The sequence below is a fragment of the Hoplias malabaricus genome, chromosome 18 (genome assembly GCF_029633855.1).
Source record: "Hoplias malabaricus isolate fHopMal1 chromosome 18, fHopMal1.hap1, whole genome shotgun sequence".
NCBI lineage: Eukaryota > Metazoa > Chordata > Actinopteri > Characiformes > Erythrinidae > Hoplias > Hoplias malabaricus.
The window spans coordinates 7344476-7361724 of record NC_089817.1 but is presented as its reverse complement, the minus strand read 5'-3'; the positions used below and the strand labels follow the sequence as shown (position 1 = coordinate 7361724).

Genomic DNA, 17249 nt, shown 5'->3' with positions numbered 1-17249 from the left:
GCATCACACACATCTGTGGACACTTTTATATACATCAGATTCACCTACCAGGTGTGTTTCTCTCTGAGAGAAGAAACCCTAACACTCGGAGAAAACCTGTGCAGACACTGGGAGGACATGTCGAACTCCAAACACAGGGTTTAAACCCACAACACCAGAACCCTGGAGCTGTGTGACAGTGACACTACATGTTGCATATCATGCCACCCAACTTCTAACATATTTCATTTAAAACATAGATTTAATTTATGGCATATGCATATCACTGCTTTTCAAAACAGTAAAAATTTAATCCGGCATAATTCCTATTGGTACATTCATCATTTTACACAATTTCATGCATGATTTTTATACAGGAAATTAAATTTAAAAAAAAACAAGGATTTGGGGTTGCGACAATTTAAATAAGACGGTGGACAACAACTCTAGGAGTCGCACTTAATTTAATGCAAAATGACAAAAAGGTGTGTTGTTTTTGGCTGCAATCATTCAATGTACAGTGGGACATCTGTGCACAAATGGCCTAAAGATCCCAAAATATCAAGAAAATTGACTAGATTTGTCAACTTTAACAGGCACTTTGGAAAGGACCATTCGCTCACTCCGTTATCTGTAGCTCATTTCACTGGCGCTTTTCCAACAATATGGACATGTAAGGAAATCAGCGAAAGGTGTTCAAGAGCCTCTGTAACATGGAGGTAAACAGGGTAAGGACACTTCGCCTGTTTTAGCTGGTGTTAGTTAACGTTAGCTTGACTTGCTAAACTCGGTGGCTCAGATTATACTCGGCTACGTAGCTGCATTACGGAGGTTTATAGTGTCGGATGGATTCGATTTCGATCACATTTACAATAACGGTACCTCTAAATTTGAGTTTAGCTTATTGCTAGGCTATTGTCATGAATAATGTTGGTTATTTAGCTAGATACTGTCATAACAGTCAGTCATAACGGTGTTTTACCGCGGCGTTGTTCAGTTGTTGTCCACCAGTGACGTCACGGTCGCGTTCAAGAATTTCTGTAGCGAACTCGGGTTTTTCCGTCAATTTAATAAAATTGTCAGTTTTAAAGCAAATTAAGCTGCTATTTTCATTTTAATTCATACTTATATATGTCAGTAACTAAAATAATGTGAAATATTCATGGAGGTCCATTAAGTGGTGCTTAGCCTTTAATTTCCTAATAATAATTTCCTTCCTTTTCAATCCTATTTGACTGGAAATTTAAAACAATGAAGTCTTTGGCTAAAAGGGTATCTCATATTTTCATATTAACTAGTTATGAAAACTGTGTTGTAAGATCTTACACAACCCTTATGATGCCACCCCAAAAATTCCAAGCTGCTTACTTCACGTCTCACAGCCATTCTTTCTTAGTATATTTCAATGAATCTCAGTTTCTTGAAGGTGGTCTATAGCTGGAGGGTGAGCATTAAAGGCAAATTTACTTTTAGCATCAAAGATCATATAATGTGTGTGACCTAAGGGTAAGTGTAGTAAATGTAAGTCCACACACCCCATCCCAACCTCTCTGTCTGGGTATGTCTGGCTTGCCTTGTTGTCAGTTTTCATCATAACTTTGACTTAACCAGAAGATTAAAAGGGATTGTTTCAGTCTTACTGTAAGAGCTTATGGAAAGGTTGTTATTTTATTCACTCAATAAATACAAAAGGCACATGCAAGGATATGGAAAATGCTGAATAAATAACTGGAGAAACTTACTGAGTGGAGATGTGTGCAGACATGTGGACTGCAAAATGTAATTAAGCAATTAACCTCCCACCAAAGTCTGTAGCTTGTCGCTGTCCAATTAAAAACAAGCATCTTGATTTTTAGTTTACTACATCATTTGAACACAACAGCTGTCCTTAACACTGTCTTAAAAAAACATCATTATGAATGAACCTAGAGAAATGCTCTAAAATTTACATGGGATTAAATTTTTTACATTTATTTTCATTGAAAGTTAAGACGTTTTTTCCTTCTCCTGTGAAGTTTATATTTTGGGAAATACATGTTTTTAATTGGACAGCAAGTATTCACAATAATACAAATGAAGTTCAAATGAACTGACTAGTGTAAGAAGAGGACACAATTTGGAAATTGTGGTTGAAAGCTTTAATTCAGTGAGTGATGATTGCAATATGTAAGAGGAAAGGGATCTTATAATAAGACTGTGATGCATAATCCCCTCTTTAAAAAACAAATACTAAGACTGGGAAATACTGCATTAAGTCTTCAGTTTATCTCCTGGAAGTCTTTATACTGGGAGCATTGGCACATTGGCATGGCAGGATTTACCTGGATATCAGAGAGAAAACATTGCTGTTTCTAATTAAAACTCAAACTTGGCTTTCAATTAGGGTTCTCCACTCCTAAACGATCTAAAACACAGGAGACAAAGGGATTTTTTGATGGCACTCCCCTCTCAAATAAAGTGGAAAATAAGAACAGTGACTGACACATAGCATGTGGGCATAAACATAAACAAAATATTTCAATGTTTAGTGCAGGTTTAACCACCCTCAACCTCTCATTGTAAAGCCAGTGGGGGAATTCCACGGCTGTGGCAGTATCAGAGCCACTCAGATGCTGGGAAGACTGATCAGACAGGCCACTGTTACCAGGAAAACTATTCAGAGTCTGCTGATATTCATACATTTTCCATTTGGGGAAGTTGTGGTAATGTGAAAGGTCAACGTTTTCAGTGAGGCGAAACTTATGTCCTTTTACGTCTAACAATAAAATGTTTACGTCTTCCATGTAAATCCACTGCCTCTCTCATTCCAGAGCTTTATACAGTATTGTATGGTAAATGGATGACAGAAATCCTGTTTTAATGGAAGGTTCATATCAGGGCATGCAATATAAGACCAATTAAACAAAGCTATAAAACCTCAGTTTTCACAAGAGGAAAATGATTATCATTAAAAATACTGGGTAATGAATTTCCCACTAAGCAAAATGCAGAGAATAGAAATAGGGTTGGCTATCGGCACCCAGTGGAACAGTTGAGATACACTAATGGGAAATGCCTAGTGGTCCTAAGAAAAACCTATGAATTGAATTTATGGGCTATTGCTGAAGACACACACACACACACACACACACAGAGCATAAGTAGGAAAGTTATGGTGGATTTTAAGTACATTCAGTGAGTGGTAGATGATGGGTTGATTCTATGATAAGTGGTCATTCTGATTTACCTGTCACTGTGAAAATATAGTTTGCCAAATTTTAAAATGGAAAGCCCTTCAAAGCCAGTTTTTGTGTGTTGTTGTTTAACGATAGGGGGGGCATTGGTACTGGAGAAATCAGTTTGCTGTTTCAGGTGCCACTGAAATAACAGCTTTGCTGCAGCATGAATTGTTAGAAATATAATTTATTCATTCATTCATTCATTCATTATCTGTAGCCCTTATCCAGTTCAGGGTCGCGGTGGGTCCAGAGCCTACCTGGAATCATTGGGCGCAAGGCGGGAACACACCCTGGAGGGGGCACCAGTCCTTGACAGGGCAACACACACACTCACACCTACGGACACTTTTGAGTCGCCAATCCACCTACCAACTTGTGTTTTTGGACTGTGGGAGGAAACCAGAGCACCCGGAGGAAACCCACGCAGACACAGGGAGAACACACCACACTCCTCACAGGAGATCAAATTTACAGACCAACAAACTCTGTATGTAGAGATTAATACATGTGTCAACACTGAATGCATCTTAGAGTAGACAATTTAATTTATTAGAACATCTGTACACAAACTTTAGGACTATCTGCTCATTTTTAAATTATACAGTCTGTCATTAGCATTTAGATGCATAAGAAACAATTAAGCAAGTGTTGGTTAATTTACAGAAGAATGCCTCTGGATCTTCATCAAACACTTTACATTCTCTGCTGAATCCAGAAAAGATGGTAATCAGAGCTTTGATTTTAATGTAAATATCCTGTAATTAGCATTTTAATGTTAATTAGTTCGTTCAGAAATGTTTCATTTTACAAGTCACAGATACAAGTGTCTGATCATTTTAGGCAAATTGCCTTAAATGTGTAGTTCATGATTGTAATCAAATATATATTTTTATAAAATTCAGAAGATGTTTCTTCACCATTTGCTAGCTTTCCGGTCTGTTTGTGTGTTTGCAACCGGTCAAAGTTTACAAACACACCATTCCAGCTTTAAAAACACAGAGCTTAGAGCTACATTTCCCACAATCATAGACGTTCCCTATAATTCTGATTCTAATGTGTCATCACACTTGACTAGTAGATGAATGTGCTTGCTATGCCTTTATTATATAACCTCTGATGAAATGCTCCTACCTATAATGTATATTATGGTCTTTAAAACCACATAGCATACAATAGCTGCAATTTGCTGTAATAAATTGTATATTGGTTACATGTGAATATGGGGCAGAGTCAGCAAGCTGAGGCCCAGCATTGGTGTGAGTGGGCCAACTTAAAAGTTAGACTGAACACAGTTTTCTCTTTCCTTGTCACTTGTTAGCATAGTTTCTAAAAGAGAAACCAGATGTGCGTGGGTTACTGCCTCCATTAAGTAACATGCGATGGTGGCAGCACCAAAAATATCCATGGAATACCTGTGTAATATTGTCTTTTTTATGGAAGCTGTGTACAGCTCTGTATTTCCAGGAAGACATTTCAGATACTTTTAAACACAGGATGTGCACTGGATGTCTTTGTCTTGTAAAATGTATTTTCAAGCAAGAGAACCTCAAAACAAATTAGTGAATTTATAAAATGTGTGCTTATGACGGCTATGTGGAAATATTCCTCTATTAATTTTTTAAGGAATTTGACAACAGATGAAAACAAGTTTAATGCCTTCCCACGCAGTCTTTGGTTTAAGACGATAAACAGAAGTTACATGGTCAGTCATGTCCCTCTGCTTCCTTTGAATACTTGATGAAAACATTTTTTCAGACAGTACATTTAAAAAAATTACATTTCTCTTAAATAAAGTATACATAGTATAAATGTTCCTCAAAGTACACCAATGGCCCAAGTCTCAACTTAAAGGTGCACAGTACAAAATCTTGATATGAAATGGTCACCATTCCCAATACCAGGTTAGAGAGGTATAAAACCCCACAGGTTTGTGCTTTGTTCTCTGGAATTACTGATCTCAATTCAATACATTTGGTATGAGTTAGACTGGCATCATCTGTATCTGACCTAATGGTTGAATGAAAGCATATCTTCAAGGAAATGTTCAAACATCAAGTACAAATTCTTCCTACAAAAGTAGAAACAGTTACTGCAGCAAAGAGAAATGAAACTCCATATTAATACCTTTGATTTCAGAATACATATTAAATGAATATTCAGGTTTCTCATGGCTGGATAGCGCTACGTGTGTGCTTGCCTCTGGGTATGTGAGTGTATGTGTGTCTGAGGAACATGGTGGTCTGGGCGGTGGTCTGCAGAGTTGAGGACAGGAGGCACTGCAGTCAAATTAGTGTGTGGGAGAAAAATGTTCATCAGGAGAAGGCAGCTTTGGTCTGCAGTAAAACCCAAAAAGACTAGCTGCTCTGAGCCCACAACATAAAAACATTAGCCTCAAAAGCTCCTCTACCTCCTCTTGAGGGATAGGCTTATTTTTAACTCTCGTCTTTGTGTTTTGTGGAGGTCAGCCAAACCTATTAGTACATCTCTCAACAAGCCCACTCTCAGTGGTCTGTTGACCTGTCTATGCTCCATCTACAAATGGCATGTCTCGTAGCAACTGTTTTAAATAGTTTTACTAGGTTTTTGCAAAAATCTCATTAAGAATAGGTCAAATTTTGATGTAGATTAACTGTAGAACAATGATACCATGGCAACATCAGAGTTTTAATAAATACAACAACTTTCAGTAGCATATGATTAGCACATTTCAAACTAAGAGGACGACATTATGTAGCTGTTGCAAAGACCAGTGCGAATAATCCTAAAAAGTTCAGTTTCTTAATCAGCTTTAATGGGGATGGCCAACCTGGTCTCATGGGTTATACGTACCTCTGAACACTTTTTTGCAGAGGACCAAATACGTACTGACTGGTACATTTTGGTGCCGATTTTAAAAGCAAATGTCCACAGGGGGTGCTAAAGAGAAACGCAGACTAATGAAAAACTGTGATGGTTTTTCTATTAAAACTCTGGTTGGCGTTAGGATTTTTGAAGCTGTTAATCGTCTCTGTTAATTTTTTGTTAACGTTTAGAATAGTTTGGGATCGCCCATGATGACTCTGTTCTGTTCTTGAGTGAGCAAATCAACTAACTATTGCCTCCTTTAACGTAGCATCTGGTACGTGTAGGTGAAGCTATATCGTTTAGTCTGGTTGATGGAGCAGATTGTGCACTTTTTTGCTACCAAACTAAAGGTTCCCATAACCTTTTACCTAGACATATCAGGGAACGAGACGTGCTGTCTACTGATTAAATTATTAAATCGCATGAGTGACTTTTTAAATTACGTGTCTTGTCGTCAGGCGACACCTGAGCAGATACGTAGCTTTAGATACGTTTTGTAGCCTGGTGGCTAATGAGTTGGCGCTTGCTAAATAAAACGGTCAGTGTGTTTCTGTGGCCGTAACGATGTACTTTGTAAACACCATCGCTCTTGTTATGTTACAGGAATGTAAAAGATATCGTGGCTCCGTCAGTGGAAAAATAACAGCGTACTTCGGTTGCTATGGTAACAACGAGTCTATGGCTGTGTCTGAAACTTGAAGGTATGTACCTTGACCTCTTGTTGCCTATGTAGGGCCTTAGAAGGTAGCATTGAGATAAAGGTATTTGAAACCAAATCTCTTTTGGGACACATTCAGCAGGCATTAATTCATTAACAATATTCCAACAGCTTACATCTAGCTCTCAGTGTACATTTAAAAAGTGGCCAAACCGAGTTTTAAAATGCATTAATTAAATATTGGATTTGGGACACTACTTCATACCGTCCTGCTTAGCTTGTGTTGGCAGCATTTCTTCGTCTATTTAGTATTATTATTATTATTATTATTATTATTGTCATTATTATGATTAATGATAATAATAATAATAATAATAATAATACTTTTGTCGCACATTTATAAGCAAATAAATAAACTACATATTCCATTTAAAGAAAATAAGTTAATAGGAAAAAAGAAGCAGAATCTTTTGAAAAAATAAATTTCTTTAGAAATGTAAAATTGAGGCTGTACGGAGTTCCGCATGATTGGTTTTAAGTAGGCCGTTAATCAGTGCAACACCGTGCTTAACGGGAGCAGGAGTGAGCGAGTGAGCGAGTGTGTAAAACTTTGTCACGTTAGTAATGAATGGTACACATTTATATGAGATTAGTAAGAATTATCAAATGTGTGCTGAATTTTTCTACGCTGTGTTCAACTTAAATACGCTGTTAATGTTACAGCAGTATGTTTACACACGGGACCGATTCCCTCCAGTCCACCTTAAATTCAGCCTTTAAACTACTCGTTTTTATCCATTTTCACATGCTTTATTGTTACGCTCTTTAAATGTTGTGTATAACTGATAACCACATCTCATAAACTTTTCCTGCCCTCAACGTCATATGTAACGTTAACTTAAAATACTTTAAAAACATAATTTAGTGAGTAAGGTGGACATGATTTACTTTTTGCGCGTTTTCATAGACACTTTCGGTGTGCGCATGTGTGAAAATGTGCCTGTGTCTGCTTGTACTTTTGTTTGCGTGTTTGTATTTAAATCGCATGAGTGACTTTTTAAATTAGCCTGGTGGCTAATGAGTTGGCGCTTGCTAAATAAAACGGTCAGTGTGTTTCTGTGGCCGTAACGATGTACTTTGTAAACACCATCGCTCTTGTTATGTTACAGGAATGTAAAAGATATCGTGGCTCCGTCAGTGGAAAAATAACAGCGTACTTCGGTTGCTATGGTAACAACGAGTCTATGGCTGTGTATGTTTGTGTGTCTGCGCGTGCTTGTGCGTTTGTTTGCGTATGTGTACATATACGCCTGTCCATTTATTCGTGTCGTGGATGTACGTACGTTTGCTCATGTTTGTACCTTTGTTTCTTGTGCTCTTGTTTGTGAATGAGCCCGTATGTGTTGAGAGTTGCTGTAAAGTAGTCTCTATATATTTATCCGTATTAAAACCACAGATCCCATGAATCTGCCAAACTATTCGGTACTGTAGTCATAAGAATGTCATAAGAATTAATTGTTTTGGCAGATGATGGACACACAAATCCACTAGTTAGATAAGGTGTGTGTCAGAGGACAAATTTTTATTGTCCCTTGGAAAATAAACGAGGCTTTGTAATCCAGTATTTTTTTAAATGCTGTTCACAAGTAGGAAGTTAATAAAAGTAGGAAGTATAAAATCCACTACTTAAATATTTTAATTTAAAATGTAATTTATCTTGTGACCCTCAGGTGTAAAAACATGGCTGAAAAGAGATCATCTGGTAAACCTGCACAAGAGGACAGAACGGAGGAGGAATTACAACTTGATATTGATGAGCTAATGGCTGATTTGGAAGAGATGAAGGTAATTTGTATGAAAATAATTACTGCATCAAACAGTATTTCACAACTCCTTCTCTGCATGGTCATTTTATAAGTATGTTGTTTCCTTGTTATAATCATTAATTTTGTTCTTGCAAGTATTTGAGGGTCACTAACAATGAAATTACTGCATTCAAAAAAATTATTTATGAATTATTTAGGAATTTAATAGCACTGTTATTAAGTATTTGTGCTTTATGCAAAATGCTATTTTCTGAAATACCACATTGTTCTACCTCTTAAATGTTTATATGAGTAATATAGAATGAAGAAGTAGTTGAACCACCTACCAAAAAAAAGCATGTTGAGCCAAAGGTGCGCTGGAAAAAGAGAAATAAAGAAGGATACTTGGTCTATGAGAGGCGAAAACAAAAGAAGGGTATGTTTAGATGTTTTTGATCCTTTGCTCTTTGTGAATTATTTTAGAACTCATTCAATCATAAACTTTTGGATTTGGTTTACTCTAGATCAGTCTCGACGTTCCATGGCTTTTGCAAGTAACCTACAGGAACTTGAGATTGGTAAGCCATTTTTAATTTATGGTAATGTACAAATGGTAATGTATTTATTGAATTAAAAAAAAAAATCATATAATTCCAGAAACTGCAAGCACATCTATACCTTCAACTAGCAAACAAGACCTGGCAGATGTAGATGTACAACAAGTTATAGGTGAATATTTTTTATACTTAATGTCATTTTATATTTATTGTAGCACTGTGTTCATTAAGTTCCACTGAATTAGTTACTTTCTGTTTGCACTCGAGAAATAATGTATTTTTTAAAATTAAATAGGACTGTTTGTTCTCAATGAACAAGCTCATAATGTAAGGAATTGCTGAATGTTTATTAATTAATTTTATTTATTTTTGCAAGATTTACAACTACAACTACTCCAGGATACACTGGACTGTGATGTTGCAGAACCCAGATCCACAGCATCTCACAATTGGGCATTAAGGCAAACTTTGTCTGAAGATCGCTGGCGGGAAGCAAGACCTAAACTCCTTGACAGTTTGCTAGCTTCAGGTCATGTACATCATGGGTATTGTGATCACTGTAAATCAAAAGAAGCAGTGATCAGATGCAAGGAGTGTTTGCCAAAATCCAGTTTCTGTGGAAATTGTGATATTTCCACACACAAATATCTTGTCTTTCACAACAGAGAGACTTTTGTTGATGGGTTCTATAAAACTCTCCCGCCATCAACTGCTGTGCAAGACATCAGTGGACAAAATGTCCTATTTGAACAAGGTAAGAACTACTTAAAAATTAAAAGCATGTTCATATTTTCCCATTTTTGTAGTCAATATATTATTCCGTTCTGATAGCGTGTTTGATGCCAATTACACAACCAGACAGAATCTGTGATTGTGACACTCACAACCTGTCCATTGATACTGGACGACCAGTTGTACTCATCTGTATTAATGGTATGTGAAACTCAGAGTATTTTTATTGTATATTAGGTTAACCTGCTGACATACAGTATGTGTTGATAATCACTGTGTATGTCCTTTATATTGTTTTCTTTTTAATTGTGTACAGGTCGCTATGATCTCTTTCTGCCTGTAGTGAATTGCAGAACATGTCTTGTGTCATGGACACCTGAGGTACGGGATCTGCTTTTTAGTGGTTACTGGCCAGGAACAGTTGCATTTCAAACTGTATACCAGGTAGACCTTTTCAGGTCTTTTGAGGAACTAAAGATCACTTCACCTGGGCTTTCAAGACAAGCATTTGTAAAAATGTTACAACAGCGCTCACAACTATTTGGAAGGGTAAGACTGTTGGAAGGCTGTATGTCCACTGCAATTGTCCTGTCTGCAGTTTGGCATGTAACTATGTTTCATTATTTTCCTAATTCCAGAGTGGCAACATATGTGGTGATGTCTTCCAAAAAGCTTTTCTTGAATGGACATACTGTCGTCATGAAAAAGAAAAACTCTGTGGAATTGACCACTTCTCTTGCCCAGCTTGCACCCCAGATACAGTTGCTGTGTCTGCTGATGGAAACAGAAAACTATATCGTTTCAGCAAAACAAAGGGGTATATTATAATTGAGAACATTTTCACTGTATAGAACTTGTGACTGTCTCTTGTAGCATTAAAATATTTTCTTTATGTAGGGTAGAGGAGCAACCATTTTTTGATGGTGATTTTCTGGCCAATGACAACGCTGTAGCAACTTTTGTTGACTGTATTCGTGAGAAGACCAAGGCAGTAAGAAATGTCTTTGGACTGTACACAGTAAATCAGTATTTGCATACATATCTTACATTGACATTGTGTTACAGGTACATGGAAAAGGCATCTGTGGAAAATCAACATGGGCTGCAGCTAGGGAGACCTCTAAAAAGACAAACACAAAATGCGATGAAGAGGGCCTAGAGGTCGCAGTTTGCAGACACTGTATATTGCTTAGAGGTCTGAACATGTTTAGGGGGGAAATATTTGCTTACCCTCTGTTTTTGCAAAAAGAACTTGCAGCTAAAACAAATTGCCAGTTCTTCTGCACTGACATAATGTGTCGGTATTGGCCCTATCTGCAAAAGGTGGCTCATGTGTTCCCAGAATTAAAAATCTTGACTCAGATGAAGCCTTTTCTCTCGGTTATGCATGCAAAGGGGCACTCTACAAAATGTGAGGTAATTGTATATTCCTCAACTAACAGGTAAGTTCTTTGACATGTTGATGTTGTTGTTAAACTCGATATTTATATTCTTGACATCTGATGTATATTCTATAGGTTCAGTGGGGTGGCAAAAATCAAACAGGGGCAGGTACTACCCTAGGTGAAGAAGTTGAACAAGTTAACAGCTTTTTGTCACGAGTGGCTCTAACTACGAAGTACATGAGTAAGGCTGGTAAGAGAACCTTTATTTACAGTTCTCATGTATTGTGCTCAGTTTTTGGCATTATTGTTCAAACTGCTTGGTTGTTTCTTTACTCATACTTAGTGACTTGCTTATAGTTGAGCAGCACTTTTATTCTTTCATCATCACAGCACGGGTAGACATGATCACTTTGCATGCCAGGGGATGGAATGAGCGAAAGAAAAGAAACCTGCACAAGTACTTGTATAAATGCTATGTGAAGGTAACTGTGAAAGATTTTATTTATTTCAAACTGACTTAAGTCTGCTAATGATTTTCATACCTAATATAGTATTGCCAAAGCTTTGTTTAACTTTCAATTTATTATACTTTTGAGATTTTACAAACAAGTAAGGAGGTCAAAGAGGACATTGAGGCTATAAAGAAAAGCACAGGAAAATCCGATGAGGAACTACAGCAGTGGGTCACTGATGTAAAACAGTGGGCAGTTGACAGTAAGTATTTACGTGTTGTTGCCTCTTGTGAATTGTAAAGAAGGATCACCATCATCAGTTTTTTTTTTTTTTTTTTTTTTTATGTATTTCCATGCCTTAACTGGCTAAAACTATCGTGTGACCATGCCAGACAAAGATGCAATGTGTTGCATGATCAGTAACTGTTTTAAAAAGGTAAACCTAGGTGAGGTAGCTTTCTCATTCAAAACATTGAGATATTTATTAGTCACCATAAAACATAAAGGGCAAACTGTATACATGTTCTCTGATTCTTTGGCAGAAAGTTAGTGAATGTTCTTTTTTGACTTGTTCTTTTTTTTTGACCTGTATTACAATTTCTCTTTATTTTTTGTAATTTAATTAATTTTTTTTTTTTGCTTTTAGATTTGTTAGATTCATATTTAATGTAAATCACTTTTGTCTAAAAAATATAAATTGTGTTATTTTTCTTTTTTGTATATGGCACAGAAAATGCATGATACTGATTAAATACTTATATAAAAATGTTATAGCTCCAGATGACCTCAGCACAGATGATCCAGTGAGGTTGCAACATTTGATTGAAAGCCTCTTTTTGGGTATCCAGCAAAAAAAGCGGGATCTATATAGAGTAACCGGTAAGTATCCATGACCAAATTGCCTTACTGTCATCATGTATTTGGGTGACAATTTTTTTTTAAATGTGAGATATATATGCCCTATACATTTCTAGGAGTACAGAAAGTTACGCTCCATTGACTACATATACGTGGTATGGTATTTGTTGACTACAATAAAACACGCACACACACTAGTGCTTTCTATGGGCTGTGATCACACACCCAAAGTGGGGGGCAACAATCCCGGCACCCGGGGAGCAGTTGTGGGTTCAGTGCCTTGCTCAAGGGCACTTCAGCCCGGTCTCTAACCATTAGGCCACGGCTGCCCTGTCATATTTGAAGTCCTCTGTGGGGGTCCTGACCATTGAAGAAACAGTGTAATATGAGCATTTTGATTTGTTATGGTACACTGTATCAGTGTACACTGAGGAAACAACCCTACCTTCCAATGTCTGGTGTAAAAATAAGCATTCCTATGTTTAACATTACCTGACTGTCTGCACTACTGTTCTTTTTATTACCAGAAATTTATTATAGTGCTGAATTAATAAAAAGTAAAATTTCAGGTATTGAAGTATTCACAATTACTTTCTTAATTACTGATATACAGTATTGTTTATAAGGTGCCTTTTGAGTGTCCACTAATCAAACTTAATGCATATACTCCTGAAACCTCTTTTTAAATTTTTTACATTTTTTTCATGAATTTTGCTGCAGACCGTAACAAACAGCGACACAAGATCCGAAGACGGATTGCAGAGGATAAGATAAAGCTGTCTGATGCCATATCCCAATATAATGATCTTCCGACCAGCACAGAATCTGTAGATTCTGTTGAAGATCTTTTGGTATCAGAAAGTCCTATCTGGCCTTGGGATTCTGGTATGATAATTTTGACATGAATTATTTTAGTGAAACTTTATTGAGTACTTCATTGAACTCTGTCTTTGAAAGGTAAGAAGCCTATGTATTTTTCATTTGTTTTGGACTATAGAAGTGTGTGGATTTCCATGAAAATAAGATTTATATATTTACCCCTTTTTCACATACTTGAACTGTGCCATCCCCCCCATAGAGTGACCATCTCTCACACACTTCAGAAGTGACTCCATGCCTGACTCCTGTGATTATGGTGTCAAGGAGGGTCTCTGTGTTCTTTCTCCACACTTGTTGGCTTGTATTGTCAGGACAGACAGCTGCACCACTAACATTTGCTTTTACACCCAAAGGCATTAAGAAGTATTAATTAATGTATTTGAATAGAATATTTATATCAATGTGTTGTTTGTCTTTCTAGAACTTGACACTTCTCTAGGCATGAAGAAGAAAGTTTTTGACAAGGTGATGCAGCTGGAGAGACTGATCGAAGAAGAGGCTATACTTTTGCGAGAAATGAAACAACATTGGAACCATCTTACAAGAACCTGCAAAGCTTTAAGGGACCAGGCTGGTGTAATATCAGAAGACCTGGCAGCACACAGTGAGTATTAATTTCTTAATGTTGTTTGCTCCATATTAGATACATTCTTGAATCACTTTACAGATTATTTTTGCTAGAAATGTCCACATTGAAGCATACTTTATGAACACAACCCAACATTCACAACTAGATCATACTTTTCAAACCCTAATACTATGATCAGATGATTAGGCATGTTATTTGTGTATACTGCTTGACTATATATGTTCTTTCAACCTTGTACCATTTTTTACATTATATTTGGTGTTTAATTGTGCATTGTACTATATATCCCAATTTGATATTTAGGCTACCCTTCAGGAGTTTCTGATCAAGCTTACCATGGCCTGCACAGTGCTGTCCTCCAAAAACTTGAGGAGCTTAAGACTGAGTTGTTAGCTGTGAAAGAAACATACCACCAAATAGTGGTTGGTCATCATGGCACTGTTGTGGAAGAAGAAAATGAAGACCCATATGAGGATGTTTCCACAGATGCATCTACAGATGATGAATTGTAGATTCCATCCACTGCAGTAGCCGAGTACATTTCAGATCTGTTTGCATATGTAAATTTTTTTTCTTAAACTTACATACATGTAAGCATACATATTTTTCACCTGAATAGGATTATGGTTGATTTTGATTATAATCATCTAAGTTTGATTATTTGATTATAGCTGTTGTGTCCAGAGTTAACATATGAGCATTCAACATTTTAGTTGATTATGGACATTTGCATCTATTGAATGATTGCATCTGTTAATATTTTGTCCTCTACATATTTGCTGCATTGACTACATTGATTCAATCAAGATCACATGCATTACATAAACTGTAGCTGAAACTGGGACCCTAATATTGCATGCTCAGTGATGTCCTTTTGATTTTTTTTTTTTTCTTAATAAATAAGTATAATGGACGAGGATTGTTTTTGATTATTTATTTATTCTTTTGTGGCACACAATCAAATCATTATGTATACTGACAAAAAACATTAAATGAAGTTCAAATTGTGGGCAGGCTCCAAGGTGCCGTCCCATGTTTTCACTCTAAAAGGCATCATGGATGCAAACAAACTTATTATTTCATATACTGACATTATTTTATTTGAATTTGGTATTATGATTAATTAGGTTCAGTTTTGCAGAAACCTGGTAATAAACTAGTAAAGAAGGAGAATGCATATTTATTAACAAATCAATGCTGGCAAAGGTTCTTAACATAAGGCTTAAGGCAGCCAGCTGATACTTGCCTCTTCTCATCCCTACACACAAACACAGACAAAAACAAGTGTTAGTCATTTCAGCAATGACTGATAAATTTATAATTATACATCCACAGTCAGTTTCAACATCTTGCCTCCTTTTCTCTTTTAAATACAATGCAAAAATCCATATGCATTTCTACTATAGCAGAAAATGTCAGTATTACATGAAATGTCAGTCGGCACTATTCAATTAAAACTCAACAACAAAATGAATTCAATTTTTCAGACTGTTTTTAATACACAGGTATCCTTGTTGCATATGAACATTTAACTACATTCATTCATTCATTATCTGTAACCCTTATCCAGTTCAGGGTCGCGGTGTGTCCAGAGCCTACCTGGAGTCATTCCACATTCACTCACACCTACGGACAGTTTTGAGTCTCCAATCCACCTACCAACGTGTGTTTTTGGACTGTGGGAGGAAACCGGAGCACCCGGAGGAAACCCACGCAGACACAGAGAGAACACACCACACTCCTCACAGACAGTCACCCGGAGAAAACCCACACAGACACAGAGAGAACACACCACACTCCTCACAGACAGTCACCCGGAGAAAACCCACACAGACACAGGGAGAACACACCACACTCCTCACAGACAGTCACCCGGAGCGGGAATCAACATTTAACTACAACATAGCAAATTCATGATTATATTAAAACTATAAATCTTAGTAGAATGTTGATGTGATTTCTTTATATGCCATATGATCCCCCAGTGATGAACTGGAGGTGTTTCTGTGCAGTGCCCAGCCTCAGTGCAGAAAGCATGCAGTTCCTTCACCAATACTGTGGATTTACACTTTGTCATTAAGCTTGCATAATAGTAAATGACCAGGGGCCAGGAAAAATGTGGTATGAAAATGTCAAAAATAATTATTAGCCAAATGAGTAAACTTCTTGACTGGCCATTGACATTAATATGCTGCAATGCCAAAGCCATGCAGGGCAACTCAATATATTGTATCAGTCCTTGGTGTAGTAAAATACAGCAAACCTCTAGCCAGCTAGACCTCTAACCAGCTGTATCGAGCTGTCATTCTCTTCCCTGCCCTTGTCTTACAACAAAAACACAGAACATATGATGAGAACGTATGAGCATGACTTTTCCCCTAGCTCATTAACTCTGCACAACTTCATGCTAAATGTTCACAGCCATACCAAAAGTGTTCCAATGAAGACAACAGATGAACCAATTATATTATCATGGGAACAAAAAGCTCACTGATGCGCATGGGGAGAAAAGGTTAGCGACCTAGCCTAATCCCACAGAAGAGCTACTGCAGGACTACTGAAACGTTTAAGATGGATATGATAGAAATGAGTAAGGACACAAAGTGCATTACAGATTGTTGCATATGAGGCTGCATACCTGCAGACCGGCCAGAGTTCCCAAACTGACATCTGTCCACCACTGGCAGTGCCTACAATGGGCATATGAACAACATAACTAGACCATGGAACAATGGAAGATGGTGAACTTGTTTAATATATCTGGTTTTATTTTATATCATGTGGGAACCTGGGAAGACATGACAAGACGATGCTGGGTGAGGCAGTGTTAGTGAAGCAATGTTTTGCTAGGAAACCTGGGGTCCTGGCATTTACATGGGTGTTACTTTGACACATAGCACCTACATATGCACCTACATACACATTAGCACATAGCAAGAACACCCCTTCCGGACAACAGTAGTTGTAATATTAGGGCTGATCTATGTGTGTCCAAATATATGTGTATTTATTTTAATGCATGCTAAGTTACTTTAAGTTGCACCCATAAGTGACACATATATACAAATACACACACACAGCTTGTCAAGTACCTGTAGAGAAGTATTGCCAATAGAATATGACTTCCTGGAACACATAAACACGAATCTAATAGCACCATATCTAATACCAAGTGTTGTCTAGAGAAGTACAAACACCCCAGCATTGAGGTGTGTGATATTGGGAGATGGGGCTGAGGTGATGGTGGTGATCATCCAACATCTTGGACGCACAAACGCTAATCACTGAATGCA

At 37.1% G+C, this 17249-nt stretch overlaps 2 protein-coding genes across 3 annotated transcripts in view; both read left to right on the top strand.

Annotated features, from left to right (window-relative positions):
- The window catches only part of sh3bp2 (SH3-domain binding protein 2), a 76587-nt gene that overhangs the window by 17323 nt on the left and 42015 nt on the right, over positions 1-17249 (top strand). The gene's annotated exons all lie outside the window — the stretch shown is intronic.
- LOC136675275 (uncharacterized) lies at positions 6716-14823 on the top strand. Of its 2 annotated transcripts, XM_066651753.1 has the most exons (18): positions 6716-6742; positions 8430-8544; positions 8826-8940; positions 9029-9082; positions 9162-9233; positions 9438-9815; positions 9893-9994; positions 10110-10342; positions 10432-10610; positions 10691-10784; positions 10859-11209; positions 11311-11428; positions 11569-11660; positions 11775-11892; positions 12405-12509; positions 13209-13373; positions 13789-13971; positions 14260-14823. In XM_066651753.1, exons 2-18 carry the CDS (start codon positions 8440-8442, stop codon positions 14466-14468), a joined length of 2673 nt encoding a protein of 890 aa, XP_066507850.1. In that variant the 5' UTR covers positions 6716-6742; positions 8430-8439; the 3' UTR covers positions 14469-14823. The 2 variants fall into 2 exon arrangements, with proteins under 2 accessions (XP_066507850.1, XP_066507851.1); XM_066651754.1 differs by lacking the exon at positions 6716-6742 and having other exon boundaries at positions 8486-8544; positions 8818-8940.

Bases quoted from the DNA above. Each gene is read 5' to 3' on its own strand.
- LOC136675275 (XM_066651753.1), top strand. From the start codon at position 8,440: ATGGCTGAAAAGAGATCATCTGGTAAACCTGCACAAGAGGACAGAACG. The intron at 11,893-12,404 runs GTAAGTATTTAC...AAAATGTTATAG, and splicing joins AAAACAGTGGGCAGTTGACA to CTCCAGATGACCTCAGCACA. The intron at 12,510-13,208 runs GTAAGTATCCAT...ATTTTGCTGCAG, and splicing joins GGATCTATATAGAGTAACCG to ACCGTAACAAACAGCGACAC.